Genomic DNA, 18,070 nt, shown 5'->3' with positions numbered 1-18,070 from the left:
AAAATCAAAATATGCTACTAATCACCTCAGACAAGATGAAGACGTCCGTAGATGCTTTAGTCCTATCACAAAATAGTTACGCCATTGGAGAGCTGCTATTTTTTGTGATAATTTTAATCTCCAAGGAATTAATCAAAAATATTTTTTAGCAAAAGAAAATCAATATACAAAATTATATATTCATAATGGTTTTAGATTTGTATGGAATGATGTATTTGCCTCTTTCCACTACAAAATAATGTATCCAGACCTTGCTGCTATTTATCACAAAATGTTCAAAAAACACAGAATTATCAATACTGACAACAATCAAGAATCAGACGAAGATATAGAATTTGATCAAGACAAAGATGACACCTACCAGTTCGGAGATAAAGAGGACCACAACATCAACAACATAATGGAAGGCTGAGTCATAATCAACATCAGGAATCTTTGACAGTACCCAAGTTGCTTTCAGAATTCCACTCACAAAAGCAGATCACGAGAAGTACTATTCAATCACTGTTCATGAACAGTAAAAAGTACCGAAAATTAAAAATACTGTTCACGACACTATTTATTATTCAAGTCACTGTTCACCGACATAATCATTTCAATCAACAGGAGCTCCACTTATTGAATCAAGCCCTCCTTTGCCTATATAAAGGAGCCTCACCACCACATATTGGAGGAGTTGAATTGAATAGAGAATTAGAGAGTTTTCTTGGCAGAGTTTCTCCTCTTCTTCCTCTTCTCTTCTTCTTCCACAATCAATTGTAATCAAAATATTTGAGTGTTAGTTTGAGTGTTTTGTAATCAATTGAGATACCAAGTTTGTGGTACTCTCCTTAATCAAGTAAGCATTTGCATTTCATTCTTTTGAATTATTTAATTTAATCATTTAATTTAAGTTATATAGTTTGGCTGGTTCTACCGCCTTCAATATATTCTATATAATTTCATATTTATATATATATTTAATTGTTTTTGACTGGCTTTGCCGCCTCATTTATTTATTTTCATTTCCTTCCGCTTATTCAATTTTACTTCTACTCTGTTTCTTATTTATCTCATATATCATTTACTTCCGCTCATTGTGGAAGAAGAAGAGAAGAGGAAGAAGAGGAGAAACTCTGCCAAGAAAACTCTCTAAATCTCTACTCAATTCAACTCCCCCAATATATGGTGGTGAGGCTCCTTTATATAGGCAAAGGAGGGCTTGGTTCAATAAGTGGGACTCCTGTTGATTGAAATTGTGTCGGTGAACAGTATTCTGCTTTTTGGTGCTTTTTACTGTTTATGAACAGTGATTGAATAGTACTTCTCGTGATTTGCTTTTGTGGGTGGAATTCTTAAAGCATTTCTGTACTATCAGAAATTCTTGATGTTGATTATGACTCAGCCTTCCATTATGTTGTTGATGTTGTGGTCTTCTTCATCTCCAAACTGGTAGGCATCATCTTCGTCTTGATCAAATTCTGTATCTTCATCAGATTCTTGATTGTTGTCTGTATTGATTATTCTGTGTTTTTTGAACATCTTGTGATAAATAGCAGCAAGGTCGGGGTATATTGTTTTGTAGTGGAAAGAGGCAAATACATCATTCCATACAAATCAAAAACAGCAGCTCTCCAATGGCGTAACTGTTTTGTAATAGGATTGGAACATCTACGGACTTCTTCGTCTTGTCTGAGGTGATGAGTAGCATATTTTGATTTTTTAAAAGTGATTAGGTGTCTGGCTGGTTCTCATCCATGGATCCATTCGGGGGGTGTGGATGTGATGTGAACAGCAATATATCCTTGTTTTAGAGGGCTATAGTGGTGAGGTAGAAAAAGACAGGTGATGGCCACTTTTAATAATTCAGTACAGTTTTGGGCTTGATCTGTGTGGGTGAATATGATTGTACCGACTAATCCCCAATCAAATAGGGTAGCCCAAGTGATTGTTTTCCCTTGAAAAATAAAATTGTTAAAGGTGGGGGCATAGAGTCCAACTCTGTGGATGACATAGCTGATTTCATGTGGACAGCCTACATGATTAAGTGGGAGTGTAGCAGGGTCACATGTAGTACCTTTTTTATTAGAGGGGTGTAAGGCAGCTTCAGTGTAGACATACATCCCTTGGGGACAAGTGTGAGGTGATTCTACAAAAGAGAGTAGCATTCATTGGAGAAAGCTAAACTCTTCATAGAATTGTTTCTTTTTGATTTTTCAGATGTGGGAAATGATTTCAGGGGGTAAACCAGCTTGGAGTAACCATTGATTTGGATAGAAAAAGATACGGGCAGGATTCCATGGTAAGGTGTGAGATTTGGTTGGGAGTATGGAAGAGTAAGGGGTATAACTGGTAGATCCTTGATTTGAATTGAAAGGTTGTTTTTGTTTTGTGGTCCAATAATCTAAGTCTTTTTGGAGGTGATTGATGTGGAGTTGGTGAATGGCATTGTTGTGAAGTAGGGTTTGAATTTGGTGTTCGAGACATTGTTTTTCATGTTGGAGTTGATTGACTCGGGTTTCTAAGGGGTGATCCAAATAGGGGTTGTTAAGGAGATCAAGTGGGTTTTGGTATGGGACAACATGAGTATTCTGAGTGTTTAGGTCAACAACAACAGTGATTGGATTAGAATGGGAATGTTGCATTTTATGGGTAGATTGGGAACTGGAGGCTTTATTAGAGGTGATTTTTTGGACAAAGCGGAGTGTTTTGGAAAACTCTGGATCCATTCTGACCCATGGATGAATAAAGGCTTGAGGACCTAATTCTCTATAGGTGATTTCAAGGGCTTCTCTGAGGCTATAATAACCTCGATATTGGGTATTAGTTTGACCAGCGATTTCATGGGCTATTTGGACCAAGTTTTGTAAAGGCCAGGGTTTGGGCCGCTGAATAGAACATAATGGGAGAAATATTTACTATCGGGCTTTTGGCGGATTGATTGTAAATCAAAGCAAAGGTTATCTAAGTCATGAATAAAATCTGATTTTTGATCTGTGGATTCAAATTGTGCGGTATTCCACACAGAGTTAATTAAGGTTCTTTGGGGAATATCTAATTCAAATTGAGTTGGGAAATTCTTTTCAGCAATTTCGCCACTCCAAATTGGAACAGAATTTTTGTTGATTATCATGTAGCCAAGTGGACGAGATATGCTGTAATGAAAATATTTAGAGAAAAGATATTTTGAAAATATGAAAAATTTTATATATAGTAAAAAATAAAATTTTATTTGTTTGAAAATATGAATAAAAGATTGGAAATGGGAAAACAAGATAGAATAAGAAAGGCAAGGAAAAGAAGGGGAAAGGAGATTATTAGTTTGGATTCGATTGATTGTTTTGGAAATGGATTGATCTTGTAGGAGCTGAACATTATTTGATTGGAGTAAGAAATCAAATTTGACCTTTTCACCTAAAGGGTGACTGATTATTCCATCATTTGTTGTGGTGAATGGGTATAATAAAGAGAGAAAAGGAATTCCTAAAATAACTTGATCTGTCATATTTCTTATAAGGATAAATAATGTTTTGAAACAAATTTTATTATGACAAATATGAGCTTGATTAATTTCGTAATGTAAATCCATTTTACTACCATTAGCGGAGTTTAATCTTTCTTTGGTTTTGGTACAATATTTACTAGGTATAAGTCCTTCTTGGACACAATTTAAATCTGCACCTGAATCTAAAAGTGCAATTGTTGTTAATTGAAAATCTTTAATGATTATGGTGATTTTGATGTGCCATTTTCGAAGTTTGATTTTTTGAATTGAAGCTAAACAATTATCACGGGAAGATCCTTCTTCCTGGTCTTCAAGTTGATTAGGACTAAGGTTTTGAGGGTTATCTTGAATAAACTGTAATTGGTGTTTGATTATATGATTTTCTAATTTTAATTCTTTAATTTCAGACTTAATTGTTTTAATTTCTATTTGTAGATCTTGAAACAGGTATCTAGACAACAAGCATCTAAACATCCTAAAGTAATTTTAGGGTTATCTGTGTCACTAGTAGATTCAGTGTGAATACTTGATTCGTCAGAACTTGATTCAGTGTAAATATTGTTTTCACTATATTCACTATCTGTTTTGTGTATTGCTAAGACATTGAAAGTTTTGTTTTTGATCTTCTAGTATTTCTAATTGTTTGATTGTTTGTTTAACTTTGCATTTATTAGCAAAATAACCAAATTTATTACATTTAAAACATTTGATTTAAGTATTATCTTTTGAATCTTTTTTATGTTTATTTGATTTATAGAATTTATCAGGATTGGGTTTATTAGATCTAAATAATCTATCCATTTTCTTAATTTAATTTCTAAAGCTTTAAACACTTAAATTTACTTTTACTAATATTTTTCCATCCTATTCCTATACATCTCAGACCGACATCCTCTCATGCCTCTCCTGGGACTTATTGTTCAGACTCGGAACGATTACTGTTCAGCAAGGTTTAGAAAGGAAGAATATAACAAAAGTAAATCAAAGGGAATAAAGATAAAGAAAGTAAACAAGAAACTGAATAAGATTAAGCAGATATAACACTCTACGGGTGCTAAAAGAAAGTAGCAAGATATAGATCAAAACACTTATGGCTCTGATACCAACAAGGGATAAAGCACAAAGAAGTAGAGTATGAATAAGATAAGAACAGAGTAAAATAAATGAATAAGCAAAAGGAAATAGAAGTAAATAGATGAGGCGGCAAAGCCAGCCAAGAACAATTAAATATAAATATAAATATGAAATTATATAAAATATATTGAAGGCGGTAGAACCAGCCAAGCAATATAATATAATATAAATGATTATAAAATAACTTATTAAAATAAATAAATAAATATATATATATATATATATTTACTATACACAACGTTTACATTTGAAAAGTACCGTACTCTCAATGTAAAGCCAATGCTTTTTTGGCAATAAAGCATCGCCACATAATATAAAAAATAATTTGATTTTGAGATTTCTAAAAAATTTTTTTAACTCATTATTAATTAGGATATTTTTAAATGTAACTAATTTATTAACAATTTTTTATCTCGATATAATTTCTTCAATAACTATTTTTTTTTTACGTGATAATTTTTATTTTATTCATTTCATTATTATTATATAGCTAAATAATATATTTTTACTATAAATGACATTTACGTTTGACAAGCCTCATAATTGCCTTCAAGCGTCGCACAAATATATAGCAAAAATTATTTTATTTTGACATTTCTAAATAATTTACCAATTACTATTGGTATATTACTAAAAATAATTAATTTATTAAATTTTTGTTCTATTTTTAAATTAATTTCTTCAATAAGTATTTTTATATTTCTTACAATGATTATTTTTTTCTTTTTTCCTTCATTGGTATTTTTATCTAGCTAAATAATATATATTTTTTAATATATTTAAGAAAGGCGGAAGCTTTTTATCAGTTAAAGCCACGTCCAACTCTAATTCCTTAACAATCTTATTTTCGTATTTCTAAATAATTCTTTGATTCATTGATAGTATATTTTTAAATGTAATTAATTTAATTACTATTTTTTATTTCTATATAATTTATTCAATAATTATTTTGATATCTTTTATTGTGATGATTTTTATTTTATATCTTTCGTTAGAGACATATAGCTAGATAATTAATATATTTTCTCTCTGCACACGATGCTTTTTGGAATTAAAGCGTCGCCCAACTATACATATATGGAAAAAAAAAAAAATCCACCCATATAATATGTTTAATTTTATAGAAAAAATAACTTTACGAAATTGAAACTGTTTTAAATGAATATAATACATAAGAAGAAGCTTTGGTAAATTAAAGCATCGCCTACCAATTTATTTATTTATCTTGATATAAATGAAAGACTAATTAGTTTATGTACATATAATCATATTTAATAATATGTAATAAAAATTATATCATTAAATTTTTAACTTGAAATATAGAATGACCCTTTTTTCTCTAAAGCGTGGAGCCCAGATTGGACATTAATGCGGTGCTTTAAGTGGATGTGCTTGATGATTTTTACGGACACACTTTATATAAAAGCTTCGTCCAATAGTTTGCATGCCTAAGGGTACACAATGTTAAAAAATAGTGTCGTTTATGATTAGTATTAAGTGACACCTGTATAATGAAAGCGTCTATAGTACGGCGGTTTGTATGTGAACTATGTATATTGATGACGGTTTTTAAAAATTATCATCAATATTCATGCATAAAAATGAATATTGATGATGATTTTTTTAAAAAACATTGTTAATATCCATGGTTCGCTTGCGAACCATCCATACCATAGCATATCCCCCTTTGTAATAGAAGTATCGTCTGATGTTAACATTATAGCCGACGCTTCATCTTAACGTTATGGTTTTCTTTTAGAAAACACAATGTTTGTGTAGTGTCATCTAATTAATGGGTATGTTTCCTATTTTCGAATAGTCACCCTTATTTTGTATTTGGATTGCAATAAAAGATTAAAGTTACAGACATGTTGCTTGTAGGTTTAGTAAAAAGAATTTAAAGTTTTGGCTTCCAAATTAAGTGTTAACCGATACTGCTGTTGTTTAATAAGTGATAAAGACTGAAATCTTAGGGGATGGATCACTCGAAGTTCTTCACAATAACTCAGATCTAACATGCATCTAGATGTAAATGCTGAGATATATCCAATGAAGAAAAAAAAAGAAAAAGAAATTCTTGATGGTACTGACACCCACACTTAATTAGAATGATGTGACTGGTGATGATATGCAGGTGATACAAATTCTTTTTAAAGTCATATAAGTTTTAGTCCTGTCTATGCAATGTGGTATTAACTCTCTGTGGTAGCATTTTAGAGATAAAGTGCAGAGAGGTAGGATCCTGAAATGCCTAAAAATGTGAAGCTTTCACCTAAGCCCCCCTTCAAAAATGTTAAAACCCTTATTTCCCAGTGTGGAATCTGGCTGACTTACACAAACCCTATGCCTACAAAAGAAACTTGATTAATGTGCATATTCCCTGCATGATAACATTTAAGAGATCATTTTCCTTGGTGAAACTCTTCATATTGCAAGGTATTTATAACCAACACTTTATCCTAACGTTATGGTTTTCTCTTAGAAAACGCAATATTTATGTGGTATCATCTAATTAGTGTTGTTAGTTTGTTATTTTCAAATAGTTGCCCTGTATTTGAATTGTGATAGAAGATTAAAGTTACATACATGCTGCTTGTAGGTTTAGTAGAAAGAATTCAAAGTTTTGGCTTCCAAACTAAGTATTAACTGATACGGCTGTTGTTTAATAGGTGATAGAGACTGAAATCTTACAAGTTGTAGAATAAAAGCTTTAAATAAAAAAATAAAAATAAAAAAGGGTAACTTAAATTAGGTAATATGATAACATGTATATATTATATGTATCAATCTGGAAATTACATATATTACATGTGTCAATCTGGAAATTAAGTCATAATAATTATACAACGGATGAGTTGCCTTTAGATTCTCTCAGATTTATGAAGTTTAGTACTTGAAGACGAATTTGAGGTGTCTATGGTCCTGGTAAAGACTACTTTTTGTTGATAACTTAACTTCTATGTTTTTAATTATGTTTGGATATATATATATATATATCAGATGCCAAATGGAGCTAGCTAGGAGAAATTTAATATGTTTCATTGTAGATGTATAATTGAATAAATTCCCTCCAAAAAAGGAGAAAGAGTAAATCCTTTAGACGACTATAATTTCCTTATACAGATAATGATAATATATATATATATATATATATGTATAGTTTCTTCAATTTTTAAGGTGGAGAATAGTGAAACGAATTTATTAGAATATATCCGTGTTCTAAAAGGTATAAGACGTCGCAAAGCGGCCAGGTCAAACCTTAAGTCTTAGGAGCTTAGGCATGAAAAAACGTTTTACAATTATATTATTACTTTAATTATTATAAGACTACTAAATAAACAAAATAATTCATATTATCTTTGTATGTGTAATAAATATGAATTCGCATGTAACCGATCATAATAGATTTATGAAAATTCATATTTTTCAAGTTTCCAACAACAGATTAGTTTTAAAACATATATATTACAAACCTATAAGTACCTAATAATTCCTAGATTAATACATACTTTAGCTATTACCATAATCTAACTCTTGTCTAATTTTTTATCGGACTCCAATTCAATATTTATATCTTCATCCAACTCATTTTCCATGCTATCCAATACAAAATCATTTTCCTCAGACTCCCTAAATTCAACTTGAGCATTTCTTTATTTTATTTCATTTTTTCCTTTTTTCATGTTAAATTTTTTCTCTAATTCCTTAATCCTTATGTATTATGTTTTTTTTTTTTTGTTTAAGAAAAAAAAATTAATCTTAAAAAAATTTCCATTTTTTAATAATATTTTTATTATTTTTTAATTTTTTATGAATTGTTTTTTAATATTTTTAAAAAAATAATCTTAGAAAAAAATTTTTTGAATAAAAAGGCTTGTGTATTTTAGGGTCTAAGTACGCATTAGGCTGTCAACATAACATTGACCACTTTTTTATAAGCTTTGATACTATACAAAATGTTATCTAAAAATATTACGCCTAGCCACTTCTAGACAGTACATTTTTCTACCTTTTAGAACACTGGAATATATATTAGAACTTGCTTTAATGTTTTGAAGTAATAGAAATGTTTATTAGTGACATTAAATATATTACACAAATAATCAATTTCCAGTACGGGAGGTACTTGTGTTAGATTTGGTACTCCTATTAAGGTTCAAAAGAGGTTGAATTTTCTTGTCGAAATTACCCAAAAGTCAAGCATATGACAAGGTTAGTAAATAGTCACCTGCTATTGTATGTCGATATTTTAGTTATGTATATACGCATATGGCCAAACCATGACGTGTCCATAAAACATATATTGATTATGTGCACAAATAGCTATAAAATCGTAAAAAATTGTGAAATATAATTACGGACCGCAAAACGTGTGCACTTGAATAGGAGTTCAATTGGGAAATCCACATGGTTCATACGATGAAGATGGATTTGCATTGGAGGATGCCTTGTATATAGGAGCAACTTCACCAACATGTGGGTCTTTTACATATGGGGAAAGGCATCAGCGGAGTGTTGGCATGAGAAGTAAAAACTGTTATCACAACGGAACGTGGGGGCATGTATGTCCATATAAGGCTTCACTGGAGTGTTGGCATGTTGGTTGTTTCCTCATTTGCTTTTGGCCCATGGCGGTTCATGAAAGGAATGGCTATGACCAAATATACTATATCTAGGAAGAGAGTTTTCATAGAATGTGCATTAATGGCTTGAGTAATAATGTCATGAAATGCTTCCCCAAGGTCTCCAGAACTTCATATTATATTTACATGAAACCTATTTTTGTATGTAAAAATGAACTCCACAAAATCATTTGAGTATAATGTAGACTATAAGATATGTCCGTAAAAAGTATCAATTTATTGAGAATTTTCTACATACGTTTTAACCATTGCCTCAGGTAATTACATTAGTGCCAGCGTCATCTTTGGTTGCAGGAAGGTGAGGAGGGATGTGACATAAAGTTTAGCTACAGATTGGGTGGATCTGGTACTATCCACAAAAAAAACAAAAAAAACAAAAAAAAAAAATTGAAGAGGAAACTTTCATTCACAGTTTAAAATTTGACGAAAATTTATCGACACTTTCAAAATTAATGACATTCTTAGATGTTTATTTTTTTATAAAATTGATTTATGAAAAATTATGTTATAAAATAAATATTAAATTCTATCATTTACTTTTTAACGTTCACTATTATAAAATATTGTGTATATAAAATTTCATTTCTATTAAGAAATTATAAATAAATTACAGTTTTCAATTATGTTATTATATAAAAGATCATAAAATAAAATTTTGATATTTCTTTTGAAATTTTAAGGGATAAAATAAAGTTTTCATAAATAAATTTTCTCAAAAATCAATTTCAAATATAATAAATATTGATTTTTTTCAAATTTCCCAAAAATCAATTTCAAGGATAATAAATATTGATTTTTTTAAAATTCCAAAAGTGTAAATAATGATTTTTCTTAAATTTGGAAGGTATCCACAAATGAATTTTTATCAAATTTAAAAAAGGTTATTCAATTTAGAATTTAATTAATTTAAAATAAGTTATAAATTTTAAAAATTTAATGGATTATTATAAAATTTTATAAACTCTATAAAAAATGTATAAGAATATAACAAATTTTTTTAGATCAATTTTAAATTTTATATTGATAATTTTTTTCATAATTTTACATTTAAAATCGTTTCAAATCTATTAAAATTTATTATTTTTTTAAAATTTTTAAAAATAAATAATTTTTTAAATATCTATATATAGATTTTAAAAAAATTTTATAAAATTCTAATTTTAATAAATTTCATTAAAATCTATTAAAATATAAATTAAATATCATTATTAATTTTTTTAAAATTGAAATCCGAGTATTTTTACATTTCTAAACTTTTTTATACGATTAAGTATTTCTCTTCTTTTCATTAGAATGAATTGTTCCTTTTCTTTCACGTCTTTCCAAATTGAAGTTTCTTCAAAACCCTCACATTTACTCACTTTAACGCGGATTTGAAACATGTTAAAAATTATATTATCTAGTTTTCTGCAATAAATGATGAAGTGGAGTTGAAAGGTTCTAGCCTTGCAAACCTTTGGATTTTGGTGCGGAAGAAAAAGTCCCATGGTTCAAGTTTTCCAAACCTGAAGAAAATAGAAAAAGATTCCCATTCTATCTTTTTTGAAAAAAAGTAATCCACACCGCAAAAAACCGCGTGAGCTGGGTACGAGAAGAAAAAGTCCCATGGTTCAAGTTATCCACATGGCCAAAAACCGCGTGAGCTGGGTGCGAGGCAGCACTAGTGATTTTTCTCAAGGAGAGAAACAAGTTATCAAGATTTCCATTCTATCTTTTCTGACAAAAAGTAATCAAGGTTTTTTATTTCTTCAGCTTTTACCAGAATTTTCTTCATCTTTTGCATCCCTTAGTGGCCACCCAAAAAAAAAAAGGAAAAAAAAAAAAAAAAAGAAAACGGAAATTGATCTTCTGCTCTTTACTTGTTAGCATTGTAGTAAGGATTTTCTAAGTTTGTTGCATCAGTAAGTTTTCTGAATATATATATATAGAATAATTGATCTTTTGTTCTTTATTTGTTAACTTGTACTGGGATTTTCTTCGTTTGTTGCATAAGTCTCCAGAAATTAAAAAAAAAAAATATATATATATATATATATATATAAAGGAAAAAGAGAAATGGATATTTGTAGTTCGGTTTTTGCAAAAACAACAGTGGACACCGTGAAAGCAAGTTGCCAACAGCTTAATTATGTGACTCGCTATAAGAGAGAAGTTGAGCATCTAACCAAGCAAGTTGAGAGGCTTCGTGACAAAAGAGACAGCGTGAGACGAGCGGCGGAGGCAGCAAGGAGGAATTTAGAGCCCATTGCTCCTGAAGTTGAGAGATGGTTGCGGGATGTGGATGAGACCATTCAGGAAACAGAAACCTGCTTTGGAAATGAAAGATTAGCAGAGGCAAATAGGTGCCTTAGAGGGTGGTGTCCAAATTTAAAGTCACGCTATTCCTTGGGTAAGAAAGCTAAGAAAATGACAGTGAACGTTGATAAGCTACTTGAAGAGGGGACTTTCCAGAAGGTATCCTACCCTCCTCGTCCCCCAGGGGTATCACCTTTTTCCGATCGGGCAGCTGAGAGTGAATTCCTTATTGAAGATGTAAAATCCAACCCTGCTCTTCACTCGAATATGATATTCCATTCTACTCAGGCTGTAAGCGAGCTGGAAATGGGTAGCACTTCCTCTGCAACATGTTACCCTGCTCGTCCATTAGTACCCATGGGACTTTCTGAAGGTTTTGAATATAAATTACCATTCACAAAAGAGGTCTTAGAGGCTCTTGAAGATGAGAGGGTCAAAATCATTGGCATTTCCGGGCTTGTCGGAGGGGAAGAGGCTGTGACTCTGAAGGAATTCAAGCGAAGAGTGGACCATCTATTTGAAGATGTTGCTACGGCAGTTGTATCTCCAAATCCAAACTTGGAATGTATACAAGGTGAAATTGCGAATTTGCTAGGACTGGATATGGAAAATAAGAATTTGATAGAGCGAGCGAAGCTGCTGAGTGATAGAATGACCAAGGCTTCTAAGAGGTTCCTTATAATATTGGTTGACATTTGGCAAACATTCAATTTGGAGGCAGTAGGAATTTCACATGTTGGGGTCGGCAATGGTTGCAAGATTATATTAATGTCACGAAACCCAAATACGTTCAGGGAGATAAGAAAGCAAAGAAGTTTCAAATTGATATCGGTTTCAACATCCAATATTGGAGGGCCCATTCTTGATTTTGAATCAAGAAATTCAATAGTTAGACAAGTCATGGACGATTTAAAGGATGATCGGATCAATCCGATTTTAATATGTGGGTTGGGCGGTGTAGGAAAGACAACAATGGTGACACAGATTCGCGATAAAGCAAAAGAACAGGGTCTATTTGATGAGATTGTGATGGTGGATGTTACCCGAGATGCGAACATAAAGGACATTCAAAGTGACATGGCAGACTATCTTGGTTTAGATATATATAATTTATCGAGTTCAACTGCAAGAGCACAAAAGCTATATGAAAGATTATCTGTTCCTAAAAGGGTTCTTGTGGTATTAGACAATGTTTGGACCAGACTAGATTTGAAGGAAGTTGGAATTCCATCTCCCAGGCACCAAACGGGCTGCAAACTTTTGGTAGCGTCCCGAAACCAAGATATCTTCAATGAGATTAAGACAAAAAAGAGACTCGAAATTGCTGGTTTGCTAGAATCAGAAGCCTGGAGTTTGTTCAAGGAGGCGGCAGGCAGTTCCATTGAATCTCCTCACTTGCGCCCAATAGCTGAACAAGTCCTGGGTGAATGTGGTGGCTTGCCAATTGCTATCTCAACCGTCGGTAGGGCCCTACAGTATAAAAGCAAAGAAATATGGAGCAATGCACTTACAGAACTAAGAAAGGCCAATCCAGATCACATTTCAGGAATGGAAAAGGATGTATATGGTAAAATTAAGCTCAGTTACGATTCTTTAGAGAGCAAAGAAGCCAAGTTATGTTTTTTGCTTTGTTGCCTATATCCGGAAAGCAGTAATATAGCCATTGAAGATTTTCTGCGACACAGGCTTGGGCTTGGGCTATTCAAAGACTTTGATTTAATCGTGGAGGGAAGGAACAGTGTACTAGCGTCAATTGACATACTCAAAACTTGTTACTTATTATTAGATAGCGACAAGGAAGGGTGTGTTAAAATGCATGACGTGGTACGTGATGCCGGATTATTTATAGCTTCTAATAATGAAAATGGATTTGTTGTTAGACAGAGGTTGAAACAAGAGGATTGGCCCGAGAGTGGTTTGGAATATGAATACACTTCCACTGTACTAATGAAAGGTGCACAAACTGAGCTTTTGTTGGTTTCAGGCACTGATTTTAATACTACGGAACTACTGGGGACTATGTTTGATGGAATGGAAGGACTCAAGGTGTTAGACTTGAAGATGACACATTTGGGGAGGTCAATATTGTCATCACTTCCACAGATGAAACATCTACAAACACTGTGTCTAGAGCATTGCGAAATTTCAAATATATCAATGATTGGACAAATGCAGACACTAATGATACTGAGCTTGCGTGGGTCCACAATCTATGAAAGTCAATTTTCGAGGGAATTACCAAGTGAGATTGGAAATTTGTCCAATCTAAGGTCGCTAAATTTGACGGGATGCTGTCTCTATAAAATTGGACAGGGTGTCCTATCGAGGCTAGTAAAGCTAGAAGAACTGTACATGATGGGTAACTTCGAACGGATACTTCTCTATCAGAAACAGCGATATGCTGACTTCGAACGTGAAGTACAAGAATACTTGATGTGCTTTTCAGAGCTTGTTTTCTTGAAAAATTTGACAACCTTAGAAGCTTTTTTTCCTCCAAGTCTAGAGATTTTACAATATACCATATTTTTTGAAAAGCTTGACCGATTTTACTTTACGCAAGAAGCAAGTGAAGAAGAGTATTGGAGTGATGGAAATTATTATAGTGGGAATACCTTAGTACTTAATGGTAGAAACGATGTTGTCGCTGGCAATGGAGTTAATGTGTTGTTAAAGAAAGCTAGAATTGTATACTTAGAAGAGGTAAGATTTGGGGACTTAAATGAGATATGGTTTGTGAATGTGAAGTCTCTGACCCTCCGTCACTGTTATGGACTTAAATATCTCAGTGACGTGACATTAGAGTCAGCTCCAACTGTTGCTTTTCCTATGCTTGAGTTGTTGAACATCGATGGCCACGATAGGCTGAAAGCAATTTGTCACGGTGAACTTCCAAGCCGATCATTTGAAGAATTAAGACAATTATTCTTAACGAACTTACCTGTATTGACACATTTGTGGATAGCACCGAGGCAGTCTGAATTTCTCAGAAACCTAAGACGTGTTATAATTAAAAGTTGTCATAGCTTGGAATCTCTCTTTCTATTCTCAACCATCAACAATCTGGGCCAGCTTGAAGAGCTAGATATACAAGATTGCCCAAAGATTAAAGAGGTTGTTACGTTTCAAGGTTTGGATGAAGCATGTGACATCAAATTCCCATTTTTGATACGCTTGAATCTGAGAAGACTACGAAGTCTTATGGGAATAAGTAATGCAGTCCGTAGGATTAATTTTCATGTATTGATCACCCTGAAGCTTGAACAACTACCAGAGCTTACCAGTCTTTTCCCAAAAAATATGGTTCTAGAAAGTAGCTCTAATGCTGCCGAGCAATATTTATTTGATTCAAAGGTACATTTCCTCTTTACGTGCCTATAGAATAGGGATAACTACATTTTATCCACTTCAAACTATGCTATGTTTTAACTTTGCCTCCTATAATGCAAAATTCCTCACATTGCCTCTAAATTGTTATCATGATGCATTTTGATAAATGAATTTGATAAAAATAGACATATACAACTTATGTAATTCCGCTTACAACCTATTTTGTTATATGTTTATATATATTTTTTTGATTTCTGGTATGCAAAATTTTTTTTTTTTTTCAAATTTAGTAAGGGAAAATTGCATGATTAGTTGGACTAAATTGTTAGAAAAATAATAGTTAAGGTGCAATATCAGGTGTTCTGAGTTTTCGGTGGCAAAATTCAAAAGGTAGTATAATTGAGGGGAGTAAAATGTTAGTATTTAATATAAAAGTACACGTTCAACTTAGGTCAAATTTATCTTCTTTTTTTTCTTTTCTTTTTTTTTTTTTTTTTGGGGAAAACCAAAAAAAAAAAAAAAGAAAGTGAAATTGCAATAATATTATTTTCTTGAAAACGAAAAATAATTAAAAGATGTTCGATGATATGCAGAGCTGACAAAACAGAGCATGTTGTCCCATACATATAATATCGGATATCTGCACATTAAAATTCAAATGATGTTCTAAAAGAAAATTGTTAAACCTATGTTGTCTTGTGTTTTACTGTACTTTGAGAGGGTCTTTACTAACGTAATTATAACCAAATTGTTCAGGTTAATATATGTCCTCAATTAAAATTTTTGGTGGTGGAGGGATGTGATAACCTTTCAATTGTTTTCTCATCCGAATTGGTGCAAAAAGTGCAAAATCTGGAACAACTTGAAGTAAGGCAATGTGGCAAGTTGATAAAATTATTTGAAATTGAAGGTCTGCACATGAAAGAAAAGCATGCCTCTGCAGTGAAATTCTCTTCCTTAGAAAAAATGGAGTTGACTGATCTACCCATGTTGGAATACGTGTGGAAGGCACCTCCAAAGATTCTGGCATTTCAGAACCTAAAATTGCTCCAAGTTGTGCGCTGTAGGAGTTTGAAGAATGTTTTCCCCTTCTCCATAGCTCAACTTCTAGGGAAACTGGAATCCATTTATATAAACGACTGCGATGGGATGGAAGAAGTTGTTGCCACAAATGAGGGCCATGGTCAAAATGATGCTGGAGAAACATACGAGAAGATTGTTTTTCGTCGAGCATCTACTATGCATCTTGATCGGTTACCTTGCGTTGAAACTTTTTGCTCTGTTCCTTGTACAGTTGAATGGCCATCACTGACAACTTTGGTGCTCTGCTGTCCAAGTATGAATGAATTTGTCCCAGCAGTTCTATCCAACAATATTTTCAATGAAAAGGTACCCTCTCCTCCTGCACGTGAAGTTCCTAATTCTTTAGCCATTGCCATTTAAATTGCAATTTTTCCTCCATAATTTTTTCATTAAAAAAAAAAAATGAAGAAGAAGAAGAAGAAAGGAGTAAACTTGTTCTTGTTTTTGGGATATATATAATCCATGCTGATTGATTATAAATTTTAAAATGCTTGGGCATGCAGGTTGATTTTCCAGTCTTGGAGACCCTGGAACTTCGTGAAATGAAGCACAGGGAACATATATGGAGTAGCCAACTTCTACCCTACTCCTTCTGTCAGCTAAAACACCTAAACATATCTAATTGTACCGCTCTATTTCTTTTGCTTCCATCCTATATGCAAAATAGATTGCAAAATCTAGAGAAGTTGACAGTGAGTGATTGTAATTTGCTTCAAAGTGTTTTTGAACCAGCTGAGAGTATGGATTCAGAACCGAGCTTTCAGAATCTTACATCTATTAATATTTCTGAATGTAATGGCTTGAGAAATCTACTCTCTACTTCCATGGCCACAGGGCTAGTGAAGCTTCAAAATTTATCTGTAAGAAAGTGCGGCGTGATGGAAGAAATAATCACAAAAGCAGAAGAGGGTGAGAGTAAAGAAACAAAAGGTAAGACGGTGCTTCCTCTATTAGTAACTTTGACACTCGAGATCCTGCCAAAGCTCACAAGTTTCTCGCAAGGCAAAGCTACTTTTGAATGGCCATTCATACAATCAATAGAAGTTAATGGGTGCAGAAAAATGAAGACTTTCTTTTTCCAATTGAGCCCAACGAAGACTTCCATTGTCCGATTTGGTACTCCGCAAAGCGTAGAGAATGTGAAAGCAAATATGCATGATGGTCACTTTTCGTGGCGGAAACGATAGTATTCTTCAAACTAGTAAAGGTACATTTGTTGTAAAAAGTAATAAATAAATAAATAAAAAGATAGAGCTTGGATCATTTAAACACTACATCTATAAGTGACCCTCTCTCAATTTTTTATTTTGGAATATGTGAATTCAATGCACTTCTCTAACAATCATCTCTCTGTATTTTCCTCTAAATATGGGTACTTGCAAGTAATGAATTCATATTTTTTAGGTCCAGAGAAAATTCAGATTCTGTTCCCGTGGTAATGCTCTTTGATTAGGGTCGCATCTATGATGGGTTTTAAGCGGATGGGAATGCAGACCGTGGAAGCCATTGCTCCGAGATGAACTGTGCTATCCTCTTCCTCTTCTTCTTACTGCTTAGGTTGCAATGTTGATAGTTGACATGATGAGCTGATGGTTGCATGGTTTGTTATAATTGGGTGTTATATCGAAAAAAGAAAAAAAAGTAAAAATTAAAAAATTAAAAAAAAAAAGCATCTTCCACTGTTGTGAGGTTGTAGAATTTGTATTGTGTGTTAATTTGTTATTTGTATGTTGCATCGTGTGGATGTTGTAGATTGAAACTGTTGTCTGACGAACAAGAAACATGTGGTAGCCCACAAAAAAAAAAAAAAAACACCTCTGTTACTAGATGTTGTAGGCATATTGTGGATTTGCTAATCCTGTTTTGAAATGTTATGGGCGTTGTAATTTTTGCTGATGAACATGCTTTAATAACTTAATGTGTAACCTTGTTTAAGAGTTTGCATTACATATGCTTTGTTTGTTGAGCTTTTTCTTGAGGATTTTTTTAATAAGTGTAATGTATCTTAGTCTTCTCGTATGTGGTCCAAAATATAAAGTCAGATTATCAAAATTATCACTGCAAGTGCAGCGGCTCTGCAAATCAGAAAATATATTTCGTAACT

At 32.5% G+C, this 18,070-nt stretch overlaps 1 protein-coding gene across 1 annotated transcript; it reads left to right on the top strand.

Annotated features, from left to right (window-relative positions):
- Positions 1 to 10,611: 10,611 nt before the first annotated feature.
- On the top strand, positions 10,612 to 17,635 carry LOC107426585 (uncharacterized). The gene is made up of 4 exons (XM_016036810.4): positions 10,612 to 14,907; positions 15,640 to 16,272; positions 16,470 to 17,173; positions 17,371 to 17,635. Exons 1-3 carry the CDS (start codon positions 11,317 to 11,319, stop codon positions 17,151 to 17,153), a joined length of 4,908 nt encoding a protein of 1,635 aa, XP_015892296.3. The 5' UTR covers positions 10,612 to 11,316; the 3' UTR covers positions 17,154 to 17,173; positions 17,371 to 17,635.
- Positions 17,636 to 18,070: the final 435 nt, after the last annotated feature.

The sequence above is a fragment of the Ziziphus jujuba genome, chromosome 1 (genome assembly GCF_031755915.1).
Source record: "Ziziphus jujuba cultivar Dongzao chromosome 1, ASM3175591v1".
In the NCBI taxonomy this organism is placed as follows: domain Eukaryota; kingdom Viridiplantae; phylum Streptophyta; class Magnoliopsida; order Rosales; family Rhamnaceae; genus Ziziphus; species Ziziphus jujuba.
Note: the sequence above shows the minus strand (reverse complement) of the source record. Positions and strands in the feature narration are given on the sequence as shown.